At 36.2% G+C, this 19330-nt stretch overlaps 1 protein-coding gene and 1 non-coding gene across 2 annotated transcripts in view; both read left to right on the forward strand.

Moving 5' to 3' along the window:
• The window catches only part of LOC139685470 (pre-piRNA 3'-exonuclease trimmer-like), a 32516-nt gene extending 13434 nt beyond the window's left edge, over positions 1 to 19082 (forward strand). The window contains exons 9-13 of the mRNA XM_071582487.1: positions 2754 to 2853; positions 8111 to 8194; positions 8436 to 8524; positions 16031 to 16129; positions 16687 to 19082. Coding sequence (XP_071438588.1) covers positions 2754 to 2853; positions 8111 to 8194; positions 8436 to 8524; positions 16031 to 16129; positions 16687 to 16765 — 451 coding nt within the window. The 3' untranslated portion in view covers positions 16766 to 19082. The remainder of the gene's footprint in view (positions 1 to 2753; positions 2854 to 8110; positions 8195 to 8435; positions 8525 to 16030; positions 16130 to 16686) is intronic.
• On the forward strand, positions 12934 to 13006 carry TRNAK-CUU (transfer RNA lysine (anticodon CUU)). The gene has a single exon. It is a non-coding gene; the product is annotated as a tRNA-Lys (tRNA).
• Positions 19083 to 19330: the final 248 nt, after the last annotated feature.

Below are 19330 nucleotides of genomic sequence, written 5' to 3' on the forward strand. Positions count from 1 at the left end.
ATATGAACTAATTACAATTTTACAAATGATACATTGAGAGATAATTAATGCATCCTTTCATGCTTATATTTAACTACTCATTTCAATTTTCAACGAAAAAATCAATTTTCTTATGATGTGGTCAAGCTCAGATGGATTAAGTATCATTCAAATTTAAAGCATTGAAAGTGACATTTTAAAAGCAATGGCTGCACGAATACTTTACTAATGATGTACACATGTTGGTTTATTATGGCTCGGGTGATAATAATTTCATCAGGTTGTTCTTCCACCATTTTGTGCACTTTTTAACTGATACATGGTAAATCTTGATATGAATTTTATTTTAAAATACTGACTCTATGCAGGAATCAAATATGGTTTGATGTCTTACACTATAATCCTCAATCTCTTTATCCAAAATACTGAAAGTTAGGCCATTGATATTTATAATTTCTATTGTACCTTATTGATCAATCTTGACTAGTGCTGCCTTGAAGACCCCTTTTTATTTTTTGTGAAATATTTTAATTTTAAAATGTAAAATAAAAACTGTTGAAAACATACTGTTTCCTGTTAATTAGACTCCTCAGAATGCTTAGAGAATTTTTGAAATTCAGAAGAGATAAATTGAAGAAGTGATCTAACTTAAGAATACAACTTGAAACATAGAAAGTTGCTTTGAAAGGACAAGGTGTCATACCATTGCATTGGCATTTGGTATGTGGACAGGAGCCAATGATGATAGGGAAACCATAACAGTGGATTACACTTGATGGAAAGGTATAAATCGTTTGATTTCACTTGCAATTTTTTAATTGCAATGAAGTAAGATAAGTAACAGCCTGTGTTTGCAGATTGGATTATAATGATGGTTATATTCAAATATTAGTTCCCGTTATCATATATTATGATCGCAATAGTAACAAAGTTAAATAAACTTTGCAAAGACTCTTCAACATAGAGTGATAATACGAGTTAACTTATTGCTCAAAATGAGTTGGTTAATTTTATTCTTTTCTGCTCTCATGATAAAACAAATGGTGTTGAAGCATTTAATTCAGTGGCAATTCAAAATCATGTAGGATTTAGTTGACAATTAAATCAATTATTTTCAATCACAATTCAAGAACATTTAAATAGTCAGCAGTTGCAATATTCATCTAGCCAAGAAAACACAGGATAAACAATTTAGAGATGTACATGAGTATTTTCAGCTCTTGAAATGAATGGACCTAACTTATAGCAACTTAAAGCTAACCATGGGCAGATGCTGGCTGCTGGAATAGGCCAACGTCAATTCCTTAAAACGCTGAGCATATAATGGGAAGAGTTCACCCCAGCCGTACTCTTATAAATGGGCAAAGGATGGGTGAGGGAAATTGGAGAAAATACAAGCAGTAAATCGATAAAAATTATAAAATTAAATAATTAACTGAAAATAAGACCAACAATAAATATAGTAAAAAACTGAAAATAATTGAAATATTTAAATACCGCAAACGGTTAGAACAATGAAATGGAGGACTGCAAATAAACGGAACCGCTGAGCATATGTTTTGATGTTCATTACAAAGGCCAGCATATCCGAGCATCGCTGTATCTTTTGCAGAGCAAATGGCTTTGGTATTACCAATGTTTGCAAATGTGTGTGGTATAAGGAAGAGAGCTCCAGCTTAAGTTAATATTTTGCTTAAGTTAATATTTTGCGATCTGTAAACTTAATATGCATTTTTTGACTCATCCAAGTTCCATTAGCAAGTGCATCGTCTGTTGTGATGATTTAATACAGGAGATTCCTGCCCCTCAGTGACTATTTATCAAATTTCTACAAGGTTGGGTATCCCTACTCAATGGCCTTTATAATTTACAGCAGCGATGATCTGTTTATCTTTCTTTGAGTTGCGGCTTGTACAAAATTCACCCTGATGTATTAAATTTATAGATTAGGAAAAAAGTGATTTAAGTCACTAGCTTATCAATTTGTAATCCATTATTAGTATTTTTTATTTAGAAAAGAGTGTATTCAAGAGAATTTTTTACTCAGAGCACAAGTAATATTTTTATCAAGTTCATGAAGTCCTTCATTTGTGGTACCTTATATTTTTAATCTTGATTTTGCATGTTGTTTGTAACTCATGGGAGTGCAGAGATCATTGGGTGCAGCAATTCTGATTCCACCGCCCATATAAATGATATGTATTAGATTTCATTGTGCATTTCTGTCATGCATATTCTGCATTTAAAGCTCATTCAAATTTGAAAGGAAATGGAGGATACTGCATAACCTTGAAATTCAAGTATTCCCATTCCCGTATCAGCTAGTCATTATCAAGGCAATGCGAGTATTATTATGTCAATGATATATAACTACAAAGAACTTGTCTGTGTGAACAAGAGTGTTAGTAATCATGTTTATGGCAGATATTATGAAATACATCAATATGATTTGTGCTAGTTCATATAGTAGTTGACTAATATGTTTCCAATTTTATTGCTTAAAATTTGGTGGTTTAAAAGTATGTTGGGAAGGCATTAAACTGTATTCTTCTAGAAAACTATTCTTACTTTACATATGCTATTAATGAAAGTTGTTCAACCTTTCTGATGCTAGTAAAATGTTCATATTCTTTCTTCATTATACTTTGGAAAGTTATGGTAAAAGATTGGAGCTAATGACTATAAATTATTCCTTTTTGAAATTATTATTATACCTGTCTGTTCGAGTTTTTTTATAAAAGTTGTTCTACACATGGTTAAATATTTTTTCACAGCTTGTCATGTTCACAAGGTGTTGGTGCTGGAGAGTATCTCAGGGAAATTGTGGATTACAGAAACTGTGTGAATTTAATGCAGGCCAGGAGCCCTTATTTGGTGAGATATAATTAAGAGGCATTAATTTTAAAATTTATTTTGAACACTTTGAACCTTTGGTCTAGATTTGGATTGTTTGGACATTTTACCCTATCTGCTAATTGAGACGCTGATAAACTTGGGGTTAATATATCCATGATTCGTACATCTTGCTTTCTCTATCAGTAGTTATGTATGTCAAACTAAGAAAATACCAATATTGGTTCAGGAAATAATAAAATTACTGTTATTGTATGCAATCATTGTTAATGGTAGGATTTGGACAAAAGCTAAAGTACCCGCAGCACTCCATGTTATATCATACTATCATAATGGTATTTTTTCCATTCAGTTTACACCAATTCCTCACATCCCTTCATATCCCTACATGAATCCCAATATCTCTAACCTGCAGTGACTCATTCATTTTAAAATTGTAATCAGTTCTTTAAGTCCCAGCTAATATTAGTAGACACTAATGTCTTCCTTTTCTGTAAAATATGAATTTTCTTATTCAATTTAGGGGTGGGTAACAATACACAAAGTAAAATAGGCTAGGACTAATTTGGATATACTTTTCTGGACATTTTTTTGATTGAAGAAATCAATTTTTGAGAAAAAGTTGTATTTTTCACCCGAAGATGGTCGCATCTATTACACTCAACATTAAAATTTTAAATCATTCGCTTTAGTGAGGAGCAACATAAACTCGCATTCTTTGTTTAATAATTATATCATTTGTAAAGGTATATTATGATTTATGCTAACAGTTTAGCAGACACTTTATGCATTGTAAACAGCTGCTGCAAAATTTGACAGTCTCAGATTATTTCTTTAAGAGTTTACTTTAAAAGTGCATCTTTTTATCTTGGGAATGCTATTGCCATCCTATGGCTTCTATTGGCAGGCCATTAGGTTAGACTCAGAATAGAAGAGGCTGGAGAAAGTCTTGATGTCTCTGTAAAGGGTGGTCAGTCCAATACACTCACCAGTGAACCAGCATGGCAAGGCTTGGGTCATCTGGTCCCCTGTTTAAGGATTGCTCACCGATATTATCACCGCATGCGGGTTAAGACTACAAGATTTGTCGGGAAACTATCCAGCTATGAAATATTTTGAGAAAAATAGCCTACCTAGAACAATGAGGCCTCAGTACCCTTCAAAGTACTTTCCTTGTGACCTCACACACTTATCCCAGCATCTCTTCCACTTTTCAAAATAATTAGCCAAGTCCTTGTTAATAAGGGCCATTAGCTGCCTAGTCATATTCTCCGTTATCTTGTCCACTGACCAATAGGAAGACTGGGCTTTTATTTCAGGGTCATAGCCTTAAACCATGACTTATATCCAATTATGACCCTTTTTAAGAAAACCAAGGTAATTGTTTGCCGCTTGGAACGAGTCAACTGCAACTGCCACATGAAATTCTTGAAATATGGAAAAGACAAAAATTTAGTAAAATTTCTAGAGGGTTGACCTATTCATGAGTATGCATGTTTTATACACAGTATTATTATTATTAGGTAATATACCGGTTAAGGTAGGTTTTTGGATGGACATAATTACTAATTAAATAATTTGTGGCCCCTAGCAAAACACAACATCCTACTCTACATCAGGTCCCTCTTCAGCTCTGAGTACTTTCTTCCTCCCTTCATCCCGTCCAACATCCCTATCCTGTTCCTTCCCTTTCCTCGTTTGCCTGACATTCTTCCCTCAATTACAGTCTTCAACATCCCGCTGCCGGTCAATACCCCCTTCAGCCACTTTTCCTGCCTCCATAGGATTTCTCCCAACAAACCCCTCTCTTTGCCCACCATACCAAGTACTTCCTCGTTTGTTTTCTTCTCTGTCCATTTCACCTTCTCCATTCTTCTCCACACCCACATTTCAAAAGCCTCCAGTCTACGTCTATCCTCCTGTTTCAATGACCACGTTTCTGCGCCGTACATAGCTACGCTCCATACCAAAGTTTTTACGAGTTTTTTCTTAACATCCTTACTCAACGTCCCCGTCATCAACTCCCTCCTACTTGTGAAAGCCTCTTTGCCTAGCGCAATTCTTCTCCTTACGTCCTTTCTACTTTGACCGTGTTGGTCCAAAACACTACCGAGATACGTAAACTGTTCTACCTGCTCTAGTTTTTGCCCTCCTATTTTAATGTTAAGCTTAGCCTTTTTCTTTCTAGAAAATCGCATAACCTTTATTTTATTAATATTGATTCTCATCCCATACCTGTCGCACTGAATTTCCAATTCACTCAGCAATGCTTGCAGCCCCTTGGCTGACTGACAAACTAAAGCTTGGTCATCAGCAAACCTAACTGATTTTACGAATTCCCCGCCCACTTTCATTCCTACCTCCAGGTCTTCCCATGCCTCTTTAATCATTTCCTCATCATACAGGTTGAACAGCAACGGTGATAATGGGCAACCCTGCCTTACACCTCTTCCGAACACTGCCCAACCGGACTCCCCGTTCCCCACTTGTACCTGAGCAGTCTTGAGACATGTACAGGTTGCGGATTAGCCTCCTTTCCCTCCAATCTATTCCTATTTTCTGCAGAATACTCATTAGTTTTTCCCAATTCACTCTATCAAACGCTTTTTCAAAATTTATACACAGTATGCAATTAAATTTGGATTCAGGTAAAATTTTAGGGGCTATTTTCAAAATGCTTTAATTTTTTATTTAATTACTTGTCAGTTAATTTAGAAAAATAAATTAAGAAGCAAAATACTGTGAGAAAGAATAATTTGAGAATGATGAAAAAATTGATTGTATTCTACTTTTGATCCATTCCTTAATGTTTCTATTCAACGTTTTTAAAAACTGAGTAACTAGTAATTTCTCCCACCCTCTGATTACGAGAAAACTCTCCTCAGCTATAATTTGGGTAAACATAGGTCAAACTGTAGTGGAACACATTTTCAACATATGCCATAAGTTCTGAAATTAATATGTTGATATCTTTATATCTCTTGGAAGTGGTTTGGACCAAAATGGTCAAAGTAGTAGGGACTTAAAAAGAAGAATAACATTATGTGAAGTAGCTGTCATAAGTAGGGAGTTGATGAAACTTGTTCAAACTCTAATATGGTGCGTGGTTTTGTATGGAAACATGTTCATTGAATGAAGATGGTAAGTTTAGATTGGAGGCTTTGGGAATGTAGGTATGGAGAAGGTTATGTGGGCAGAAAGGAAAAGAGATGAGGAATTGTCAGGCATGGTGGGATGAGAAAATGGATTTTTGGGGGGAATCTAAAGAAGGCAGGAAAGATGGATGCAGAGCATCTTGATTGGCAATAGAAGGCTGAAGACTGTGATGGAAGGGAGAGTATTAGGCAAGCAAGGACAGGGTACGAATAGAAGAGGCATGTTGGATGGAAAAAAGAGAAGTTGAAAGTTGGTGGACTTAAAGAATAGTATAATTTAGTTTGGGTTATTATGTTCTGTCTTGATAGACAAAGCTAAAAATGTGGCAGTTAGGTCTATCTATCCAAAATATACCTTAAGCAGCAGACTACCAATAAAAGTAACCATAGGTTATCAATCAGAGGATATTTTTAGAGCGTTCCTCCGAACATATCCTGTTTCCTGGAAATTTCTTCAGTCGCATCGAATACTGTTAAACAGTGACAATTTCTATTACCTACTTCTCTTAGTTTATCCTAGGCTTTCCTCAGTAATTTTTCTCCTCCATGTTTCCTTCAACTGTGACCTGTAGTAAACTCTTGTGCTTCAGAATATGTCCTAAGAATTAAATGTAATAAGGGACCTTATGGTCTCAATTTCGCCCAAATAAAAATGTTTATGCATCTATCTTTCTATCAATGCCCCTCTCCTTCTTGTTACTGTCGTTTATTGGCTACTCTCTTCACTTAATCTTCATACTTCATATTCTTCACCTATTCTTCATACCCATCTACTTTATTTTTAAGCATTTTTTTGCAACATCAAATTTTCATTTGATTGTGAAAATTTCACTGATTGTGATCTGTCAAGCAGTTCACTCGTCGAAAGACAAGTCTCATCATTTTTTGTACAGGCCTTGTATGTATGTTGAGTAAAATTTACAAGGGAATATTTTTCGATGTCAACTCAGTGTGAATATAATGGAATTGCAGCTGTGATTGTGGATCATGTAGAACCGGAGGACTCCCTGGTAGTAGATATTTCACAATAATTTGTAAATTAAAGTAAATATATATTTTTTAAATTTTTTTAGGCAGTCAACTATTAAAAACGTCTCAGGGTGATTGAGTCAGTTCTTTTTAATGGTAAATGAAAAATATATAAAATGTGATGAGACAGCCAGACACTTTTCATGTGCCATTTCTTTGAATATTTATAAGTTCATGGTATTTTGGCTTTGAAAGCATTTAAGTAATTTTTGATTCTGTACGTTATGCATATATTTCCTTGTTCGAGTATCGTCTTCTGCCAAAGTCTTATGACTTTGATTCTATTTAATTCCATACTACTTTTCTTCCAAAAATTCCATTAAAAAGAGAGGTTTCAGGTATGATATGGTGGAATCTCATGATTAATTAAAAATAAATTGGCAATTTTCTTCAAAATAAAATTTGATGCGAACGGTTTCAATGTAACTACATCATCGTCAGGTGAGTCCTGACGATGATGTTGTTACATTAAAACCGGTCACATTGCATTTTATTATGTGGGAAATGGCCAATTTTTAATTAATCCAAAAATTCCTATTGCTCTTTAGCACTTTTAGTCATTAGTGTCATAAGTTATTAATTTTTTCTCTCGTGAGGAAAATTTCCTGAAGCATAGTTGAAGTTTGAAAGATCCTTACCAATCTTATTAGTATCCAAGTAGTTTTCATTTCTCTGTGATCCCCTACCTCAAGAGCCATCATTCTATCCCAACGATGGAATAATCATCAGCTCCAGTGTAGGCCCAAAAGAATGGCGGTAACTTTTGGGCTGAAAGAGATTCAAATCCTTGTCTTCATTTCTTCTCTCTTATATCTATCAATGGAATAAGTATTCATTTTTCAGAGGTACCTCTCTATAGTTATTTATTCCTGGTTTTCTGAATTAAGAGTTTCGTTCTTGTTTAATCTTCAGCTGTTTGTGTGTAAATGCCCATTGGGGTACTTATTACTAGTTTATAGTGATAACTTATGATTTTCTTTATGCCTTGTCTTTTATTTAATAATGATGCAACATCAAACAGTCACAATAATACCATCTCCCTGGAGAGTATTCCCACTATTGTTATGTCTATTTCCTATTTTCATATTAAACAGAGGCTTGATGGTGAAGATCCCAATAACTTCAGACCTCCACTACTTCACATTGAGTCCCGTAAGGATCCCATCAATATCACAAAGGCAAGTGTGTACAGTAATTATTTAGTACTGTCTGCCAATGTTGTATGGTGAATGATTGATAGCTGTAGTTAAATACATTCTCATTTAATTTAATGTTGTGTTAAGTAGAAATTATGTGAAGAAAGATTTTATGTTGAAAAATTACTGGTGGTTAATTATTTTTTTTATTTTTAAATGCATCAAGTAGAATTGCTGCAATGGGAACTTTAATATGGGATTACCTTTTATCTGCCTTATTTAGGTTAAATGGATGTTGTCTGCATATGGATCTGTGGATGTTAAAAAATGTTCAACCTACTGTGCTACCATTGCTGCTATGTCAGAAAACTGGTAGGTTTGCTAAGTTTTTGATGAATGTATTTAGATTGTATATTTTAGTGATTTCTTAACCAATTGTGCGGCATTTTATTTTTATTTTTTTGTGCATGCATAGTTTTATTTTTCCCCACCTGTTCTCATTGCAAATCGTGATGATGATGGTCAATTGTATGTCAGTATAGATTGATGTTGTTAAGTGAATTAATGATGTTTAGTTTGGTTTAGATTTATTTAGCTGGCACTGCTGACCTTGTACATATGCCTTTTGGCGATTGCAGCCTTTATCCCAGTCAATGTGATGGTGAAATTTTAGTATTAGGCATTCATTTCATAAATGTGTCAAAAAGTGGCCATGAATTTTGAACTCGTACAAATTGGTTCCAGATTTTGGAGTTTTGACTCACCTGAAGAGAAAATTAGAGCTCAGTACGATACATCTTTCATTGTAGGTGAAAGAGTCACTTTGAATTTATTTTGATTGAGTAGGAAAACTTGTTCCGGTGAAATGGTATCACATACTTTAATTGAAAATGTTGATAGTTTGAAAATAGAAACTTTTGAATCAAATGCTTGGGTAATATGAGAAATGATCAAGGAAATGAAAAACTTCGATTTCTCAATAGAATTGTACTAATGAGTTGCTGTTAATTCCATCATCATATAATTTTTCATTTATTTTAGGTATCACAATCACTTAGTTACTCAAATATTTCATATTTTAATCATGCTCCATGCCTAGATTAATCGGAAATTAATGTATTTTCTCAAACTTATGCTAATGACATACATTTAGAGGCAATTGGAGTAAACTGCTGTAATGGTCATCAACAAAAAGATTGCGTATGTTTCCTTAAGCAGTTTGGATTCAATGACACATTAACAATCTGAATATATAATAATTAATGTTGAAAGGGTTCAAGCAGAGCAGTCTCGCTGTCTTTCCATCATCAGAGAAGCAAATTAGTGGGCGACCCTTGGCATTCATCTGTGCTTCATGGTATTGGAAGTATTCTCATTCTGTCATTCAAGTCTACATCAGTTTCGTTAATACATTAGGTAAATTTCAAAACCCAGAAACTGTTTCCTTCAGTATATCCTGCTTCAACAGAGGTTGCACTTGAATAGATCGTGGCTTGGTTTGGTTTGAAATCTCTGTTAGTCAGAAGTAAATGAAAGAAACTGAGCGCCTCTTTATAGTTTGTTTGCATCTGCATGTCAGTTAAGTCCTGATGGATGTAGCCTTATTGATAGAGCACAGGGGATATATCTGAAACATTGTACAGAAACTAGAAAAATGCAATGCAATGTATGCTGTTTTAAAAGAGGAAAAAATGCTACGAAGATCTTCATGATGATCTGAATGCCTTCCATTCCACACTAGGTATTTACAAAGGAAGTAGTTTTGAAGTGTTCCATTGGTGATTTACTCAAAAAAGCATGCGGAAACCTGGTTTTCTAAAATATTTATTTCATGTGCCTCTACTGTCATCTTTAATAAATCAAGTGAAGGGTCCCTTCTACTTTGCACACAAATGATTGACATCATAATGAAACCGACTGCTGAAGGTGACTGACCGAGGTAGTATAAAAAACATTCGAGACATTTGCATTCATTGCATTGAAGGTTTCTCTGTTATTATTGTTTTTATTGCATAGTTATTTTGGGAATTTCCCCTGCGTAGTGAGTATATTTTTTAAAAACTCAGTTTAGTTCTTCTTGCTGATTACACTGTCATGGGCTGAGTGAGGAGTGCGTTTTATTTTTTGCCCTTTCATTTGTTTTGCTGAGACAGCCATTGACCATACTTAAAATTTAAACAGTTATCTGAAAATATGCTCAATGCATGGCAGAACATTCCAAAAAAAACAATATGATGAAAGCACAATTGGGACTCTTCATACATAATATTTTAAAATAAGGAGAAAGAAACAGACAAATCGTTGTGATCTTTCCAGATTTAAAGAAAGAGTTCAAAAAAGTTGCATGTGCCAAATTGATATATGAATTGCAGGGCGTTGAGCAAATTATAGGATATTAAATTGACTTCAAGGTTTTGTTTCCAGTTCTGCACAAAGCCTAGTAACTGATGAAATGTACTTCAACTCCGTACACCGCTTTCTGGTATCCCTCAAGGAAGCATAATAGGGACACTGTGCGTGAGTGTTATTTTATTGAAGGCAAATATCAGCATTGATCTTCTAGCCAGCCACACCATCATTCATGGAGAAATATCTTGCTAAAATGGAGATTACAAGCTACTTTTAAGGGAATTGCATGGAATTCACAAATTGTCAGTGAATTATGTTTGACATAGGATTAAATGCATAAGATCCACTGTATTACTCTTCTTAAAAAAGGAAAATTGATGAAAAGACCTATAATCAAACACTCAAAGGTGTTCAACTAAGTGTTGGGCCTTATGAAATAGTTTCATGTGAGATATTACTTGTAGAAAACACTTATGGGGTATGCACCTAGCATTGATGAAACAGAATATTAAAAAGTTAACTGAGAATGTTGTCCCATCCAACAGATGGTGTACTCCACTTGAATTGCTCACCACATATCACCCCAAGTATGGATTTGGAAACAACTGGAAATTTCCTTCCACCCACAGAATCTGAGCCCGGGTTCTCAGGGTGAGGAATTTTATTTGAATGTCCCATGTTTTGGCATGAAAGCCATAATAACTTTCCTGGTAACACATACTTGCCAAGGAAACTGTGCTTATATCACGGGGAGCAGCACTAGGTAGAGGTTCAGTGGAATGACCAAAAGGTGGTCTGTAATGACTGATTAAAGCTGTGAGGATCAAGAAGTGAGTAGTGAGAGGATCGCTGGGGCTCAACTGTGAAATCCCATTCCATTTTTGGGTACTGGGATTGTTAAAGGGTTAAATAAAAGAGAAAGATCGAAGAAGGTTGAGTGGGATGGAGGCATGCAGAATGTCGACAGCTATTTCACAATCAAAACTACCACTTTTTCAATAATATTTCCAGTTCCATCAACCCTGAATCACCCTGCACCACTGTGTAACATTAATGCGTTGAAGTCACCTCTAATGTTCAATTAATGTAATTATCTGTCTATGTATACACTACCCTACAAGCTGTCGCAAGGATGTTAGGGCGGGGGATGTTAGGCCACCAACAATTCTAAATCTACTCTGCTTCTTCCACATATACATGGCACCCATTGTTCCTCCAAATGGGTAAGAGGATGGGGGCTACCGGATCCCCTACATGCAATATCCATTATGCACATTAGGAATGTTATATCGATAATAACTACTGCACTAAGAAGACTGATTGAAAAGGGCGGACTCACATGCAACACTACCACTATTTAATTACCGGTTTGCATTTTTCTCATGCAAGTTGATCAATCACAAATACATTGGCGCTATACATTTATTTACACAACATTGTGGCGCAACATGGTACAAGGGTATTAGGATGCCATCCTGAAGTGAGTTGAGGGGGAATGTAATATGTGTTCTTAACTATTATATTTACCATTTATTATCCATTTCCGTCAAGGTGTGTTCACATCATGAACAGTATGCTGTAAAAACGAATGCTTGAATCATTCTGCTGCCCTTCTAGAGCTTGTTTTGTGCATCACTAGACAAGGCAAGTAAATGTCCTGAATCCTGACATAAGAAACAGGCAACCGTAATAAAAATTTGGCTGTTTCTTTCCACATTAGCTCACATTCATAGTAGAGTGCGGTTCACTCATACCTGATACATTCCTGAGCGAAACGTAATTTTCTGCCAGTATTAATATCCAAACGATCACCTGAAAGATTTTTTTAGTAGGATGTGATAAGTAGAGTACAATAGCAATGTTTCTTAACGGAGTTCCTGCGTGGTCCGTATACTAGTAGAGACCCTGTGGAATGTTCTGGGTGATGGTTTAAGTTCAAGCTAGGCTACGAGTTGCAGGTGTGGAGAGAAATGGGAGAATAGAGTAAACCCTCAATATCATGTGACATGACGTTTCAAAACATTTTCATTGTCTGCGAAATCATCGATCCTATATTTTATCATCCTATTTGTATCCTAAGTTTGTTTATATCGAGTGCTCTCTTTCTTACGCAAAGAAACTTCCTTCTTGCATCCATATTTACATGCTCGGCGAATTAGCTCCTTGCGTGCCCCCTTAGTACTCTTCATTATATTATTATCTGTCAAGGTATATCCAACTGCCTACTACTTCCCTTACAGTGGTGTTTCCATATTCTCTTCTGCTATTCCTCGTTTGTTGCCCTGTCCATTATTCACCATCTGCCATCAGCACCGTTACCAAGGCTTATATTCTTGCATGGTACAATATCCCGATGGTCTGTGCAGTATTTACTAGTGCACTCCTAACGAATGTTATGAAGTATACTGTTTGATTCGCACCTTACAGCAACAGCCCGGCTAGCTCAGTCGGTAGAGCACGAGACTCTTAATCTCGGGGTCGTGGGTTCGAGCCCCACGTTGGGCGAAATTTTTTATTTCTCTAACCTAGTTTAAATTGCGTTATGCAGGTCACGTAACGGTAGTTATATTTGATGTTCAACTCCGAAGGTCGGTTCACTACATTACTCCACCATTTATTCCCGTAGTGTCTTTAGCATACTATTTACCATGTGACCTTACTTCCATTTTCACTCCTATTATATTTCTAAAATAATAGGATATACTATTGCTTCATTATCTTCTTATGTGGCTGACGGGATTACGCGTATCCACTCGAGACGAAAGTGATTGAGTTTTGTGCATTAAATTTTTCATCTGCTCTTTCGCGTCCGTTTTCCAGGTTTTAAAATCTCGATATATTGACACATCTGCGATTAAATTGCAGGTATAGTGGTAGTCGAACAAATGCCCGCCAAAGTTCGATTTTGTATCGTGCTTTGTGAAGTCACTGCCGTGTACTTTCTTCTTTGCTAAAAAGGTTGTGCTGCTTTGTCCGATGTGTCTCAATCCCATGGTTTTACGCGTCATCTTTTGGACCTACATCCTATCCTTCAATAAGTCGCAAGGGCTGGGGGTGTTCGCCCACCAGCCCCAGAGGATTATGATTTTTTATTTAACATTACGCAGAATTTTATTTATTTATTTTAAGTTTAAGTTTCTCATTTCATTACGCACCCAAGTGGACAAACAGAAAACGTCATACATAAACACACACAAACAGCTCCTGTGAGCACGATCGTAAAGCTAACCATTAGATAATTACAAATAATTAGAGTGACCGTGGTCATTGGAGCAGGATGTAGGCTTATATTGGGGGCGTTTGAAATATGGGTGGGCAGAAAGATGGATAAGGTGAAGTGGACTAAAAGGGAAACAAACGAAGTAGTGATAGGCATTGTGGGGGAGGAGAGAGGATTTATTTATGAACCCGGCAGCCACCGCTAGCGTGTAGGGCAGGGGGTGTATACACACCAGACTAATTTTTACACGAAAATGATACTACCGTGGTCAGACAACGTTATTCTGATTCGTTATCGTTTGTGGAAAAATGTCATCTTTATCTGTTCTGCCCTTAATCTCTCTAATTTTATTAACATGATCTCTCCTACCGTAGTACGATGGGGGTAATAATACATTTTCAATATCACTGCTAAAGATACCTCCTTTCAATTTATGCAAGAGCTTCAATCTGTAATTTAACCTTCGCTCCATGAGTGATTCCTAGCCTAGCTGCTATGGATGGCTGCTGGATGGAAATAAGAGAGGAAAGAAGTATGCGGAATTGAAAAGGGATTTATTGTATTGTCTGATGATAGGTTGTGTTTTTTGCTAGCAGAGGCAATTAAATACGTTTCGTACAATTTTGTAGGCTGTGTCGGTCCGAAACCTACCTTAACCGGTAGAATACCAAATAATTAAAATGAGTTTAACGCCGACATTGCGGGAAAAATTGTCCCCCCAAATGGCCATTGATCGGCGAAGCCAAAGTGAGGAGTTAAGAGAAATTACCCGTCGCACAGAGTGATGTAAGGAATATTTTTTCTCTCAAAAAATTCATGGCCGCTGAAGCATGGATAATTGCGCACGACACGTTCAACTGCCAGATAATAAAATTATACAGAAATCCAGCGATACGTAAAATGCTGTTTGCCGAACCTCTCCTTCCACACACCGTCATCACGGTCTCCAAGTTAAAGTGTTGATGGCGGACATATGCCGAATGAATTATAAATGTTGAAATTTATCTTGCATCAAAACTCATTGATTTAATAATGAGTCATGCCGATTTAGGATTCCAGCCTTTTCATCTGCGAGAGTTGATTTATCAAGTTAGTGTTTATGTTTCTGTTTCTTCTGCCCTAAAGTCTTAGGCTACAATGTTCCTTCACTTATCATTAATTTACAAACTCAAAGAGCAAAGCAACGCCTTTACGTCTTAGTTGGATTTGAGCCCCTTGTCTACATTTCAACAGTGAGTGTACATAATACCGGGGTATCTACAGGTGCACAGGTAGCGCAAATAGACAGGTAACCTGTACATTCGTTCATCACTTTTCAGAAAGTTGGGTTTTTTAGCGGATAGGGTAATGTTAATAACTGCTGGCGTAATGATGGAGGCAAAAACATGAAACTTTACCGCCTGTGCATTACACATTAAGCAATATGACTTAAAAGTAAAGTTTTGCACGATGAATAATGTGAATCAAAATTGGATGATCTCTCTTTGCGGAACAGGCCCAGTAAATACCCACGCACCCACCTTTGGTGGTTACCATTCCCATAAAACCTTAAATGAAAATATGCTTGTCTATCTGATCGATCGTATTACGTTTAGTTATTTTATTTCCTGTGTTCCTGTGTCAGTTAAATGCTTGATTGCTCCGCCCCTCAAATGACCACGTTTGCATTTGATCATGTTTACTCGTTGGAATGGTAACTTTTATGCAGCATTACAACTAGTGCCTCTTTTCTGCTACCTACTTGTTAAGCCACGCAAGGTTATAAGGGAATAAGAGAAAGGGGAAAAGCAGAGTCATTAGTGACTTATCAAAGAAATTTACAAGACTAGTTAGACCTGAACATAGACTTAGTTCGTTGGTTCAGCTTTTACTTCTGTATACTAATAATATTCTACCACTCGCTTGCTCTAAATTTAATGCTCTCCTCTTCCTAACTACGTATTTGTTCAATTTTATCGCCACCCCTCAGTGGCCCTCTTCCTCCGCTCTATAGTACTTGTAGAATATGAATAATGTATTATTAAGAAGTATGTAATTATAAATTGTTTGTATTTCGATACTTATCCGCGGGATATTTAAAATATATGAACTTTAATTCTAAATTCGTGGGTCGACCTATGCACGCGATTGATGTACACTCGAGTATATCCGGTATTTACACTTGTACAAAAACACTCCTACTCATCTACGTACGTATAACCCCGCGTCGGACTCCTGTCCAGTCCCAGTCTCAAAAGTATTTTCGAATTCTCTAGCGGAACTTTTAAAATATGATAATATATATTTTACCTTCCTTTGATGTTTTCCAGTTATTACACCATCCTGAAGGCCTTCAGTTATCGTGACGATTATTGTGTGACTAAAATGAAATCCTGCACCCATTCCAAGATTTCTCTTCTACTGCACATGTGAGTATTATATTTCCTTGATTTTAGTCCCTAGAGAATTTATTTGTTGTAAGTCTTCAGACATGAATTGTTTCGCCTCCGTATTTCCACTGAGTCCATGTGCTACGTATTTTGTTTTTCAGTTTGAGGTCATAGAGTTGTCATTGAGGAGGACAAAGTATTTTTTTTTTTTTTTGGGTTTAGGATTTCATGAATTTCTCGTGCGTACTACTGGATTCTAAAGCAAAATTTGTGAAAATGTTTCGGCCTCTTGTTACATTTGTTGATTATAAATATTCCAATCGTGATATTAAAATATTAATTCGATCATTACCGCTAACGAGGAATAAGATTGTAAATCCTACCCGTCTTTGTTGCGTTTTCCCCATCAATCCCTGCATTGAAAAATATGCTTATCAGTTATAATACGCATTGTCGTATAAACCTTATCTAGCTAGCGTCGTTTTAGTAAACGCAAGATACCGTGTAGATTCTATTAACATGTGGAATTGAGCTAGCGAATATCCTATCATTTCCAGAGGGGGGTGTGGTTTGATGCCTTTTCAATCGTTTTTCAGGGCCATTGCCGCGACAGCAACCGGGATCACCGTGCTAGCTTTCCGCAACCTCAGAAGCCGCTCTTCTCTCAGTACTTAAATAAAAGGCGTGGCCGGTTGTTCTGCGGTACTCACGAAAGGCCGGGGATACCATTCCTGCGGAACCAGCACGCAGCCAAACCGGTTGCGGACTGCACCTGCTTTTTATGACACTTCGAACCCCTCCATCTCGCCCGTGGGGATAGTGGTGAAGTGGGGTTGGGGAAGCTGTCGATGGTTGTAATGTAGTTTAAATACGAATCCAGCGTCGACGTCTTCTTTCAACACCTGAACTGTTCCCGTCTGGCATACGAATATTTCAGACTAATGGGTGTTTGCATGCATTACCGTTTGGTGCTTCCAAAATACCCGTGTGCCATGTCTTCGCACATTATTCGCCACTGATGGTTTTGTTGCGCATCGGATAAGTTCGAAGTTAACGCTTTTTGTACGTTTTTTCTATTTGAATTGAATGGGTACAATAAGTTCCTTAGTGTTGCATTTTTTGAAAAATTGATTTTAATGGCTGTGAGATGTTTTCCGTGATTTCGAACCGAAATTGCAAAGTCATTTTCATACAATCCTGGATCAGAACCGGAATAGTTTGGGGTCATGGTTAAAGATCTCGTTCAAATTTGATTTGACTATTCGGTTTCCGAATGGCCATTTGTGGCAGTGAACGGTACAAGATGGCGTTGTGCCGTCGAACTCTCTTTAATCGACGTTAGATCGCTTTCTCGAGCCTAGTGTTTGCAATCAAAATGAGATAATGTATGTAAGAAACTGCCATTCGTTTCTTCTTTGATGATATCTGTAGATGAAGTACTCTTTTTGCTCAAAATGTGGCACGCCGTCGTGGTATATATTTTTATAGCTCTTACTCGATATTTTATCTCGCCCCTACATCTTTCATATATTCCACACTCTCTCATCTACATTGCACTAATCAGTCATTTAGAACTTTTCGTCCTCAAACATTTCTCGTGCTTCCTCAAATTTGAAAATATAATTTTGCCAAGATACGACATTTCGTGATCGCTTTGCTTTAACACGCAGTGCCCTGCAAGCGAGCAGATTTAACAAGGTGCACTCTGCAATCAAGTTGATTAGTTCGTAGAGCCAATACATAATAAGGAATGAAGTAATTCTGCTCTGTAGCGCTGGGGTACTTAAAAGGACGAACGTTGCGAAATTTTTCGCGGGACTTATGGTTGATGATAAAAGTGTCCCAACCGGTTTTATGAGGGTATGTCTCCGTTACTTATCCTATCCTACGTCCTTGGCCATTAGGTTTGGTGCATTGTTACTGCTGTAGGGAAAGTATTAGCGGTAATGATCCTGGACTTTTATTGAGATCAAATATTCCTGAATTCGTAAATTTATTGCTTGAAGCTCAATCGTCAAAGTGTGTATGCTATCTAGAATTTTGCTAATCCTTTTCGAAATTTTATCATAGAAATATAGAAAGTTTTTCTATTTTAAAATATTTGCACATTGGAGGATTACTTTTTCTCAAAGTCACAGGAAAATGTTTAATCCTGCCGTAATCACTTTGTGTATTGCCAAATTTTGGTGTGTTCCTGCTTCTAACCTGTTTTTTTTTAAGAAAGTAGTAATTTTGTGGGAGCAACATTTACATTGATCCCTCGATTTTAAAATGGGGAAATGTTATCAAACGAGAGGTTTAGTAGAACTGTCGAATTTATTATTTATAATTTTTCGTGCTATTTTTACCTTTTCTTATAAGTATGTTGTGTTACCATCGACTTAATATAATTTTATTAGCAGTATGAAGATTTATGTCATTTGATTGTTGTTTCTAAAAGTCAGTTGAGAGTAAAGTTTTAAGGGTTAGATGCAATGCTACACCAAATACCTTGTAATTGCGAGGCACACGATTGAATGAAAAGGGTGACGTCCTTGTTGTTGATGGCCTAAAAGTACTTATTTAATTAGAAGTTTATTAAAATTATATTGTTTGTGATATCAAGGTTTTTGCTGAAAGTTGCTAAACCAGATAACTTTTTTATTCATCATTACGTTACAAACGGCGAAGTCGAGGATCTTCTGCAATTTCATTTTTTTAGTTTCACTTAACTGCATGAATTTTCTAGAATTAAGTCTTTGGGAAAGTTATCCTTCAGAGCCTCAGATTTTAAGTTTCCATTTACTTAATTTTATCCGTTAGTAATTGTTTTGCAAGTCCTCGACACATGACTTAGTTTGCACCTTTGTATACGACTGTTTTGAGTCAGATTTTTAGTCCAAGTTTATTTTTTTGTCTTAGTTCACTTAAACGTGTTATATTTAAATTTATACCACCGTTTTTTTCAACTGTTGCTCTTATATTATTACGGAAGTATTTTTATGATGTGTTATTGAGAATAAAAGATTTTTGTAATGCACTTTGTGTGTCTACGATATTTTATGAGAATATATATCCTATGTATCTGTATATCTTATAATTATAAATGTTAATAAACATGATATTTCTTCATATGTGTGACTCACATTTCCGTAAGTTTATCCTACCAAACTGAGGAGGTAGTACATCCATGCTACATTCAGTTTTTGACTTTAAGAATGTAGAATTTCTTGGAAACTTTATTGGAAACTAAAATTTATT

Source organism: Hetaerina americana, unplaced genomic scaffold (genome assembly GCF_022747635.1).
Source record: "Hetaerina americana unplaced genomic scaffold, ioHetAmer1.1.p SCAF_115, whole genome shotgun sequence".
NCBI lineage: Eukaryota > Metazoa > Arthropoda > Insecta > Odonata > Calopterygidae > Hetaerina > Hetaerina americana.